Source organism: Symphalangus syndactylus, chromosome 8 (assembly GCF_028878055.3).
Source record: "Symphalangus syndactylus isolate Jambi chromosome 8, NHGRI_mSymSyn1-v2.1_pri, whole genome shotgun sequence".
Lineage (NCBI taxonomy): Eukaryota > Metazoa > Chordata > Mammalia > Primates > Hylobatidae > Symphalangus > Symphalangus syndactylus.
In genome coordinates, this window is record NC_072430.2 from 72,814,001 (window position 1) to 72,826,515 (window position 12,515).

A 12,515-nucleotide genomic window follows, 5' to 3' on the forward strand; every position below is an offset into this window, starting at 1 on the left:
TAGCTTTGATACATGCATATATTTAATAATGAAACAATTCATCAACAGCAAAAAGAAAGTAGAAAAATTCATAAGACCTCAGTGCTGTGGAAGAGAATGGAACATCATGGAAAAAAGATATATATAGCAACCAACCCAGAAGGCTGCATGATGAGTGAAGCAAAGGCAAATTTGGCTAAGATAGTATTATATGCTCTGAAAAGAGAATGGCTGGATAGGTACCCACTTATCTGACTGCTTACTAGCAGGCAGCCTTACTGTATGCCTCATGGAATGGAGGCAAAGAGCCAGGGAAAGGTGGGAGGGGAGAAGGAAAAGAACAGTATAAAACCCAGAGTAAACAAATGAGAGGGGCAGAATTACGAAGAGAGGACTCTAAAGTCTTTTGTTTCCTTTAAAGTCTAAAATAAACCTTAAGTTTTTAACTATGTCAGTCAAATTCAATGAACACATAATGAGTAGCACTAGGCACTGTAAAGGAATGATAGGGGGAGTAATTTATAAAAATAAATGAATGACATGGATCCTGCTCTCAAGGAGCTTACAACTTACATGGAAAGACAAGATTCCACACAAAAACAACTGCAAACCATATTTACATAGTAACATACATAAAAATAAATATACATATAAATATACTTATGAATAACCAACATATGAAAACTAAGGAATATTGTGTTAATAATTGCTTAGAAGTACCTAAGTCTGTTACTAAAGAAAAAATTTGTGGACTTTTAAGTATAGTTAGTGGAGAGTATGGCATGTCAAAGGTATGGAACTAGGAATAAATATGTCACATTCAGTAAGTAGATTAGCCTGATTGGAGTAGAAAGTCTAGGTCTAGTTAAGAAGGGAGTTTGATGAAACAGTAGAAGTCTATCTGGTGAAAGACACTACAATGTTAGATCTGGTCCCTAAAATAAAATGAACAGGGAACAAATGTTTTCTTTAGGTAATAAGTGGCCACATGTCCTGACCAACTTCACTGCTCTTAAAAGTTTTGAAGTTACACTAAGAGATAGAAGCTAATAATAGGATAGTAGAGAAGTACTCAGTGCTCTTGGGCAACTGCCTTCTACAAGAATTCTTAGCAAGTGGCAAGTAAATCCCCAAAGGCAAGGAAGAAAAAAACTCAATGAAATTCTGAGGCAGAGGATCTATCAACCAAAGGCCAACTAGATCTAGGTAATTGCAAGTGTTCAAGCAGAATGTCCTTGACCCTAATTCTTAGTGGGGAGTGGATTGCATATGCTTATGAAATTATTTATTTAGGCCGGGCACCGTGGCTCACACCTGTAATCCAGCACTTTGGGAGACCAAGGCAGGCGGATCATGAGGTCAGGAGATCAAGACCATCCTGGCCAACATGGTGAAACCCCGTCTCTACTAAAAATACAAAAATGAGCCAGGCGTGGTGGCACACGCCTGTAGTCCCAGCTACTCGGGAGGTTGAGGCAGGAGAACTGCTTGAACCTGGAAAGTGGAGGTTGCAGTGAGCCGAGATCGTGCCACTGCACTGCAGCCTGGAGACAGAGCGAGACTCCATCTCAAAAAAAAAAAAAAAAAGAAAAAAAGAAAAAAAAATTTAGGGGGGAGGGGGGAGGGACAGCATTAGGAGATATACCTAATGCTAAATGACGAGTTAATGGGTGCAGCAAACCAACACGGCACATGGATACATATGTAACAAACCTGCACATTGTGCACATGTACCCTGAAACCTAAAGTATAATAATAAAAAGAAAGAAAGAAAAAAAAATTTATTTATTTATTTATTTGAGACAGAGTTTTGCTCTTGGTTGCCCAGGCTGCCGTGCAATGGCGTGATCTTGGCTTAGCGCAACCTTCACCTCCTGGGTTCAAGTGATTCTCCTGCCTTGGCCTCTTGAGTACCTGGGATTACAGGCATGCACCACCACACCCAGCTAATTTTGTATTTTTAGTTGAGAGCGTTTCTCCAAGTTGGTCAGGCTGGTCTCGAACTCTTGACCTCAGGTGATCCGCCCGCCTTGACCTCCCAAAGTGCTAGGATTACAGGCATGAGCCATGGCGCCCCGCCATGAAATTATTTTTTAACTACTGTGATAACCAACTTTGATCCTAACAATTTAAGAAATTAGTATAGGAGGATAAGAAGAACCCTAATCTATAGGGAATGCTCATGTCCCTGAAGGAGGACAGGTCAGTAAGGGCCCAAATTCTCTCCCGGTCTTTAGGTGGAAAGGCAAAACATCACACTTTAAAAAGAGGCTGCTCTCAGCCAAAGCAAGAAAGACCTCTTTCATTAAGCCTATTGATCTGAAGCTATTCCAGGAAGGAAAAAAAAAGTTCAAGCCAGATGTTCAGCAGCAGCCAGAGTTGGACCCTATATCACGAGAGTTCCGCTGGGAGGCACTGGGTCCCACTGATGTTGAAATTGACTGTTGGGGCCCAATCTTGATGCCATTTGCCTGTAAAAGAAAAGAGGCAATAGTTCCCACCTCAGTGTTAAAGTGAATGAGAGACAGGAGGGGGCTATCTCTGCTTGCATCCTAGGGTAGAAAGAAAACAGAAAGGGGAGAAAGGAGAAATCATTAATTATATTTTCTAAAAGCAGATTTGACCATGGCAGGTAACCAGATGCCCTAGCCACACTGATGTGGAACAATAATCTGTGACAGTAAGAATAAGATGACTACCTGTGGTCTAAATATCCTAGTTGATTAGAAGTGGCTTTTGTGCACTTTTTTTTTCCTTGAGGAAATGAGGTCTCCCTATGTTGCCCAGGCTGCAGTGCAGTGGTTATTCACAGGTATGATCAGTGTGCACTATAGCCTCAAACTTCTGGCCTCAAGTGACACTGCCTCAGCCTCCCAAGTAGCTGAGACTATGGGTGCACCACTGCACCCCTGTGCTCATTTTAGAGACGGAGTCTTTCTTTGTTGCCCAGGCCGGTCTCAAAGTCCTGGCTTCAAGCAATCTCCCCAGCTCAGCCTCTCAAAATGCTGGGATTATAAGCATGAGCCACCGCACCTGGCCCCTGTGCTCATTTTTAAGGGACAATGTTATACTTAAATGTCGTAGCTATGTGCAGAATTAGGGTGTGATTAGGTAAGAGTGGAGGAAGCAAAGAGCAGAAGTAGCATGATTCTTTTTGTTTTGTTCCAGAATTTACTTTATAGAAATTACTCTCCTAGCAATTATGAATTATATCTCCCTTATGTTCTAGAATAGTAAAAAACTGAGGTTGACAAGAAAATCTCCCATATTGTATAAGTCTTTTAGATCACCAATAATCTCTTTAAGCATTCTGAGTGTCAGACTTGAGGAAAACAGAAAATGATGGCAAGTCTCTGTGTACCTAGATTTAAAAAAAAAAAAAAAGTTGAATTGGCAGAGCTTTTAAATTGTATAATGATAGATGGGGAATGTAAGCATTCCATTCTAGGGAACCTCCAGTTGTATTCAGAACAAACCAAAGTTAACTGCCAGCACTTCTACCCTTTCTTACCTCATTGTGGACATCAAATAAACCCTGCTGGATCTTCCTATATATTTCTTTGGCTGTGTTAATGAAGGCCTGAAAGAGACATAAATCATATCATCAGTCTCAAGTTCAGGTAGAAAAAATGAGGGAAAGAGAATATTAATTATTATTCATATTTGAATTTCTAAGATGAATTAGGAACCATTAGAAGACAGTAAGAAACATAGAAGGTCGGCTGGGTGCGGTGGCTCATGCCTGTAATCCCAGCACTTTGGGAGGCCGAGGCGGGTAGGTCACTTGAGGTCAGGAGTTCGAGACCAACCTGACGAACATGGTGAAACCCCGTCTCTACTAAAAATATAAAAATCAGCTGGGCGTGGTGGCGCATGCCTGTAATTCCAGTTACTCGGGGGCTGAGGCACGAAAATCGCTTAAACCCAGGAGCGCAGGTTGAAGTGAGCTGAGATTGCACCACTGCACTCTAGCCTAGGCGACGGAACGAGACTCAGTCTAAAAAAAAAAAAAAAAAATCAAAAAAGAAAAAAAACATAGAAGGTCCCCCAAATGTCCTTGTAAAAGCCATTAAGAGTAGTTTCAAAAAAAAAAAGGATTATGTGGTATTCTGGTACTGACCCAAGATGTTCCTAGGTTGGCACCTTCTACAAATAAAACAAACATACTCTATTCTCCACTAGTTACTGAAGATACCATCAACACCAGGCCTAGGAATGACTACAGTAGAACCCATTAGACACTCCAACCAGAGTGATTTACTAGTAACAAGTGTGGTGTCTAATCCACACTTGCCAACTAATGTTACCCAAAGCAAAAGTAAAACCTTGGGAATCAGGGTAAAAGAAAATGGGACAATTCCTTTAAAAGGAATGAGACATGTAGTCACTATGATCACAAGACATCCTTTCTTTTTTTTTTTTGGAGACGGAGTTTCGCTCTGTTGCCTAGGCTGGAGTGCAGTGGCGGGATCTCGGTTGACTACAACCTCCGCCTCCTGGGTTCAAGCAATTCTCCTGCCTCAGCCTCCCGAGTAACTGAGACTACAGACGCGCGCCACCATGACCAGCTAATTTTTTGTATTTTAGTAGAGATGGGGTTTCACCATATTGCCCAGGCTGGTCACAAACACCTGAGCTCAGGCAATCTGCCTGCCTTGGCCCCCCAAAACGCTAGGATTACAGGTGTGAGCCACTGCGCCCGGCCAAGACGTCCTTTCTTTACCCATTTCTCATAGGAGAAGAGAATTCTGAATACAAGGATAAATAATGGTGTAATCTCTAAAGAGCCTTCCCCACTGTTTTCCAAATAGTACCTCTTCAACATTGCAGGCTGTTTTGGCTGAAGTTTCCATGAATATAAGTCCATGCTCCCTAGCAAAGGCCTCTCCTTCTTCTCTCTTCACATCCCTGCGGGACTCTAGGTCACTGCAAGAGATTAATTAAGGAGAAAACTAAAAAAATAGATCCAAGTGAAAGAGGAAACTCTATTTCTAAAAGAATTCCATCGTGGTTTCAACTACCAATTATTTCATAAAGAATGTAGATCCTACATGATACTCTCTTAGAGTTACTGATTTTTGTAGCATCTTGGAAAATATTCTTTAGTTTTGGGACAGCTGCTGCATAGCTGAAGATAATACCTCACTCTATTACAGAGAAAATGGCTTATCAAGGGTTAGGCAAGCCCCCATAGTTACACAAAGCTTATGCTCTATTGCTTGTTTTTCCAATGAGATCAAGGAGAACAAAGTATAGATGAGGAAAAAAAAAAAACTTGGCCGGGCACAGTGGCTCATGCCTGTAATCCCAGCTCTTTGGGATGTCGAGGCAGGTGGATCACGAGGTCAGGAGTTCGAGACCAGCCTGGCCAAGATGGTGAAATCCCGTCTCTATTAAAAATACAAAAATTGCCGGGCGCGGTGGCTCACGCCTGTAATCCCAGCACTTTGGGAGGCCAAGATGGGCGGATCACAAGGTCAGGAGATCGAGACCATCCTGGCTAACACGGTGAAACCTCGTCTCTACCAAAAATACAAAAAAATTAGCCAGGCATGGTGGCGACTGCCTGTAGTCCCAGCTACTCGGGAGGCTGAGACAGGAGAATGGTGTGAACCCGGGAGGCAGAGCTTGCAGTGAGCCAAGGTCACGCCACTGCACTCCAGCCTGGGTGATAGAGCAAGACTCTGTCTCAAAAAAAAAAAAAAAAAAAAAAAATACAAAAATTAGCTGAGTATGGTGGCAGGTGCCTGTAATCCCAGCTACTCGGGAAGCTGAGGCAGGAGAATTGCTTGAATATGGGAGGCTGAGATCGCGCCATTGCACTCCAGCCTCAGCGACAGAGCAAGACTGTATCTTGGGGGAAAAAAAAGGAAAACTCTAGTTACTAGAAAGCAGAAAAGTCATAAGATGTCCCATCCAGCAGTGATGAGCATCTTCCTTTTTTACCAGAATCAATCCACAAGAAGAGAATGAGCCAGGAATAAGGAAAACACAGTTGTCTTAATTCTCACTGGTTTCGTTACTAGTGCGTATAAAAGCAGCTTGCCACCAGGGAATTCAGAGAAAGTGATATGGATAAAACTAGGTGAAAAAAAGATAAGAGCTAAGGACTGAAAAAGGGAATAAAATGGCAACAAAAGACCTTATGAAAAATAGGACAAAAGGCTGAAGAGCTGGGCGTGGTGGCTCATGCCTATAATCCCAGCACTGTGGGAGGCTGAGGCAGGAGGATTACTTGAGCCCAGGAGTTTAAGACCAGCCTGCACAATACAGTGAGACCCTGTCTCTACAAAAATTTAAAAATCAGCACAGCGTGGTGACACATGCCTATAGTCCCAGCTACGTGAGAGGCTGAGGTGAGAGGATCTCTTGAGCCCTGGAAACAGGTTGCCGTGAGCTGAGCACGTCACTGTACTCCAGCCTGGGCAACAGCATGAGACCTTGTGGCAAAAAAAAAAAAAAAAAAACCCAAAAAAACAAACTGAAGAATAGGGCAAGGTTGGGCGGTTTGTGGTTTGTATTTTTCAATTTGAAAGTTTTCATTTGGGAGGTTTCCAGTTTTCCAACTCCCTGGAAAAAAAAGTGTAAGACCATTAAAGAACAACAAATCTACAATATTTTAATTTATTATACCATCAGCTGTGTGAAGACCAGGGAAGAACTATCTAAATGTCAACCCTCCCAAATTTGTACCTCTAGCCCAGATGCTTGACTAAGCACCAGATTTGTACATTTGTGAATTCTTCATTTCCACACTGATACATAAAACGGACTTCAAACTTAACACATCAAAATGGAACTTCTTTTTCCCCAGCCTGTGTTTGCTGCAGGCTTCTGTATCTCAGTAAATGGCATAAGCCAAAAACCAAAGTGTTATTATTGACACCTTTTCCTCCCTACTCCAAATATCTAATCCATTCCAAAGTGAAGTACTTCCAATATGTACCTTAAAATCATCCCTTTTTTCTCTTTCCAGGGTCACTTCCTAGATCAAGCCACCATTCTTTCTCATGTGGACTATTGCAACTGGGATCCTACTTCAGCTCTTGTTCTCCTCCAGAGTGATCTTTTAAAATCTGATCAAGCCACTTCTCTACTTAAAACTTTAAAATGCTTCCAGTGTATTTATTTATTATTATTTTTAATCCCCCATCTCCCAAGCTTCAATTTCCATGTATTTAGAATAAAATCCAAAACCCTTACTCAGGCCTCTAAGATGCTATGAAATCTGGTCCCTACCTACTTTTCCAACCTCATCTTGCACTATTCCCTCTTGATTTAGTCCAATCATACTAGGTTTCTTTCAATAAACGTGTCAAGCTTCTTCCAAGTTCAAGGCGTTTGTATAGTTTGTTCCCCCAAAACCCTTTTAAAGAATCTTTGCCCAGCAGGCTCTTGCACATCCTTCAGATCCCAGCTTAATATCACTCCTAATCAAAAGTAGGTACCCTGTTATTCTTTCATAGCACCCTTTTTCCTCCATTGCATTTATCACAATTTATAATTTGATACAAATAATTTTATATTTAACATCTATGCCCCCACTAGACTGTAAGCTCCACAAGAGCAGGGGCACGACTTTTTTCCACCTTGCAAACTCAGAATCTGGCACAGTCGTTTTCCATAAATTGACTGATACACTAAAAATAATTAGCAGGCTGGGTGTGGTGGCTCACGCCTGTAATCCCAGCACTTTGGGAGGCCGAGGCAGGCGGATCACCTGAGGTCAGGAGTTCAAGACCAGCCTGACCAACATGGAGAAACCCCGTCTATATTAAAAATACAAAAAAATTAACTGGGCGTGGTGGCACATGCCTGTAATCCCAGCTACTCGGGAGACTGAGGCAGGAGAATTGCTTGAACCCAGGAGGTGGAGGTTACGGTGAGACGAGATCACGCCATTGCGCTCTAGCCTGGGTGACAAAAGTGAAACTCCATCTCAAAACAAACAAACAAAAACAAACAAAAAACCAATTAGCCTGTGGCCACAGTTCTCAAATAGTACACTCTGGGCACTACTACAAACTCACGAGGGTGCCATGGGATACTTTAAACTTTTGAGAAAAACACAGTAACACTCAACACAAGGATACTACATGAATTACAAGCTTAAGACAGTTGCAATGTCAATATCAGATCACGATAAAATTCGTTCAATATCTTCATATCTCTGAGAAGCTGTTTTTGGCAGTTGCTGTTATAAAAAAGCAAGCACTACACAAAAATCAATATGGAATGGGAAATGAGAGTAGCAGTGTGTAATCGTGATTCCAAGGTTTGAGAAGCTATGCAGTGCCCAACAGACACATAGAAGTCTTTAGTAAGTAACTGTTGCTATTTAAGAATGAAATAATTTTTTTTTTTTTTTTTGAGACAAAGTCTCACTCTGTCGCCCAGGCTGGAGTGCAGTGGCGCTATCTTAGCTCACTGCAACCTCCACCTCCCGAGTTCAAGCAATTCTCCTGCCTCAAGCTCCCAAATAGCTGGGACTAGAGGTGCACGCCACCACGCCTGGCTACTTTTTGTAGTTTTTCAGTAGAGACAGGGTTTCACCATATTGGCCAGGCTGGTCTTGAACTCCTGATCTTCCGATCTACCCGCCTTGGCCTCCCAAAGTGCTAGGATTACGGGTGTGAGCCACCACGCCCGGCATTTTTTTTTATACAGGGTCTCACTCCTGTTGCTGAGGCAGGAGTGCAGTAGTACAATTACAGCTTCATTGCAGCCTCAACCTCACAGGCCCAAGTGATCCTCCCGCCTCATTAAAAAATTTTTTTGTATAAACAAGGTCTCACTATGTTGCCCAGGCTGGTCTTGAACTTATGGGCTCAAGCAATCCTTCCAGAGCTGGGATTACAGGCATACGCCACTGCGCCTGGCCTTTTTATTTTCAAACAGTTACTAAGCAGTTATAAAAAATACTCATGTTGTTTGGATATAACTATTTAATAAAACTATCAGGTATTTCTTTTTTTGTTTGTTTTTTTTTTTTTGAGACAGAGTCTTGCTCTGTCACCCAGGCTGGAGTGCAGTGGCGTGATCTCGGCTCACTGCAAGCTCTGCCTCCCAGGTTCACAGCATTCTCCTGCCTCAGCCTCTCCGAGTAGCTGGGACTACAGGCACCCGCCACCACGCCCGGCTAATTTTTTGTATTTTTAGTAGAGACGGGGTTTCACCGTGGTCTCGATCTCCTGACCTCGTGATCCGCCTGCCTCGGCCTCCCAAAGTGCTGGGATTACAAGCGTGAGTCACCGCGCCCGGCCAACTGTTAGGTATTTCTTTTGGCCTATGGGTGTCAAGAAAAATTTACTGAGAATAACCAGTGTTGTTAAGGATGTAGAGAAACTAGAATCCTTGTACACTGCTGGAAAGAATGTAAAATGAGACAGCTGCTAAGGAAATGGTATGGTAGTTCCTCAAAAAATAAAAGACAGAATTACCATATGATCCAGCAATCCCACTTCTGGGCATATACCCAAAAGAATTCAGAGCTGGGACTTGAACAGATCCATGTTCATAGCAGCATTATTCACAATAGTCAAAGGATGGCAGCAACCCAAGCGTCCATGGACAGATGGATAAACAAAATGTGGTATATGCATACAATGAATATTACTCATCTTTAAAAAGGAAGGAAATTCTGACACATGCTACAATATGGATGAACCTCAAAGACATTATGCTAAGTGAAATAAGCCAGTCACAAAAGAACAAATATTACATGAGTCTACTTGTATGAGGTACCAGTCAAATTCATAGAGAAAGTAGAATGATGGTTGTCAGGGGCTGAGGGATGAGGGGGATGGGGGAGGGAAGATGGCGAGTTAGTGTTGAATGTGTATAGAGTTTGAGAAGATGAAAAAGTTCTGGGCCGGGCGCGGTGGCTCACGCTTGTAATCCCAGCACTTTGGGAGGCCGAGGCGGGCGGATCACGAGGTCAGGAGATCGAGACCATGGTGAAACCCCGCCTCTACTAAAAATACAAAAAATTAGCCGGGCGTGGTGGCGGGCGCCTGTAGTCCCAGCTACTCGGAGAGGCTGAGGCAGGAGAATGGCGTGAACCCGGAAGGCGGAGCTTGCAGTGAGCCAAGATCGCGCCACTGCACTCCAGCCTGGGTGACGGAGCGAGACTCCGTCTCAAAAAAAAGAAAAAGTTCTGGAGATGGATGTTGGTGATGGCTGTGGAACAATGAATATTCTTAATGCTACAGAACTGTATGCTTAAAAATAGTTAAAATGGTAAATTTTGTGTCATATATATTTTATCACAACAAAATTTTTTTTTTACTGAAACACTAAGACCACTATAAACTGAGAAAGTTGGGGATCAAGATATTCAACGTGCAGAGTATCTAGATGACTCCCGTTAACTATTATTCACATGGATACAATTTTACCTCTTATTCCCAATGAGCATGATAACCATGTTGGAACTAGAGTGCTGCCGGGCATCCTCTAACCATGAGGTCAGGTGGTTGAAGGTTTCACGCCTACAGCAGAAAAATTTAGAATGTGGGTCAGAGACACATTTCAAAAGGCCAAAACAACTCCAAGTGTATAGGAAAAGAGGGGAAGCCATATGTGTAAAGAAAAATATTAGAGAGGCCAATCCTAGTTAACATCCTTAACAGAATCAGTAGATAGAAAAAAAAAGCTTTAGAGGATATAGGGAAGAATCTCCCTCCCATGCACCAGATCTGGCTCACCTTGTAATGTCGTACACCAGCAGTGCTCCAGCTGCTCCCCTGTAGTAGGAACGGGTGATAGAACGGAAGGATTCTTGCCCAGCCTTTCCCACCAACATGGCAACAAAAAATCCCAACAAAACCAGGTTATTTCCACAGAACTGACTTGATCACATGCCACCCTAATACAAAGGACTTAACTAAAAAAAAGAATTTCTATTACAAAAAGAGAATCAGGGAAAGAAAACATGCCTGCCCGAGAAGAAACCCAAGTGGGAAATCAGTATTTTTCTATGGGAGTGCACTGATATTTTGGGCAGTCACTCACTCTTCCTGAGACTGTCCATCAGATTAGTGGATGTTTAGCACCCTGGATCCCAGTCACTAAATACCCGTGGCACCCCATAGTCAGCATGATAAAGATGGTAAAGACATTTGCATACATTTCCCAATATCCTCATGAAAGAACTGGAAATAGGACTGGAAACGGAGTGTATGTCATTTTTTTCAATCCCAAATATGGTATTGAACACACCATATTAATCTTTCTGTTCCTATTTCTTTATCTGTAAAAAGGAAAGTTATCTTAGAATGCCAAAACCTGGTCTAATAGAAATTTCATTCCAATGAATCAGTATAAAAATTAGATTAAAAGCACTTCACCTGAGTATCTTCTAACTGACCTTTAGTGTTCCACTGATAATGCAGGACTATCTAGATGTCCCTTGCTGGGCTTCTGTCATGGGAAATAGGAATAAGGAACAGAGAAAGAAGCCCAGGGCCCAGCATAGAGTTTTCCTAGAAAAATCCAAATGTTCACACTCTAATCTCATTTCCAGTTGGATAAAGATACTAAGTTCTATTTAAAACTGAGTAATTTATTAATGCCTCCATAATACTGGGTACTTTTGCTTTCTTGATGGACTAGTTCTTTTTTTTTTCCTTTAGGGAAACAAAAACATTTTTTAAATAATGTGAATACCCTGTACATTGAATCTATCCTATTAAGAAAGTTTTCACATTCTTGAAATAATTTATCCTTATATCCCTACATAACAGGAGGTAAGACTATAATTTATACGTTACAAATGGGAGAATCATGATTAAGGATGTGGGAAAATAAATGGCTTTCTCATAGTATAATACCAATAATAGTGGTAATATTAATTATAACACTGCAATAGTACTATAAACTACTTTTTGGCATATACAATGTGCTAGGAACTATAAGAGACAATTACATATATTATTTCATTTACTTCTCTTAGCAACCCTGGGGCCGATATTATTATTCCATTTTTTTGTTTTGTTTTTTTGTTTTTTTATTTTTATTTTTTTGAGACGGAGTCTCGCTCTGTCGCCCGGGGCTGGAGTGCAGTGGCGAAATCTTGGCTCACTGCAACCTCCGCCTCCCAGGTTCAAGCAATTCTCCTTGCTTCAGCCTCCCAATTAGCTGGGATTACAGGCGCCCACTACCATGCCTGGCTAATTTTTTTGTATTTTTGGTAGAAATGGGTTTTCACTATGTTGGGTAGGCTGGTCTTAACCTCTTGCCCTCGTGACCCGCCCGCCTCGGCCTCCCAAAGTGCTGGGATTACAGGCATGAGCCACCGCGCCTGGCCTATTATTCCCTTTTAAAAATGGGGAAAATGAGGCTCACACAAGTTTAATAAATGGCCCCAAATCATAAAGCTTATTAAGTGCTAGAGCCATAATTTAAACTTAGGATCTTACTACTTCCTAGGACAAAAACTTGTCCTCTTAGCCACTATATCATATAACCTAAACTGGGGTTTGTAGGTGAGAAGAGAATTCCAGTATACTAACTCTAAGGTTAATTTTCCAACAACA

General features: G+C 41.9%; 1 protein-coding gene across 3 annotated transcripts in view; it reads right to left on the reverse strand.

The window, feature by feature from the left end:
* The window catches only part of RAB2B (RAB2B, member RAS oncogene family), a 21,112-nt gene continuing 8,597 nt past the window's right edge, over positions 1 to 12,515 (reverse strand). For all 3 annotated transcript variants that reach the window (XM_055289620.2, XM_055289616.2, XM_055289617.2), the window contains 5 exons: positions 10,686 to 10,768; positions 10,377 to 10,469; positions 4,794 to 4,905; positions 3,491 to 3,559; positions 1 to 2,450 (listed from right to left, as the gene is read on the reverse strand). In XM_055289620.2, coding sequence (XP_055145595.1) covers positions 2,343 to 2,450; positions 3,491 to 3,559; positions 4,794 to 4,905; positions 10,377 to 10,469; positions 10,686 to 10,768 — 465 coding nt within the window. In that variant the 3' untranslated portion in view covers positions 1 to 2,342. The remainder of the gene's footprint in view (positions 2,451 to 3,490; positions 3,560 to 4,793; positions 4,906 to 10,376; positions 10,470 to 10,685; positions 10,769 to 12,515) is intronic.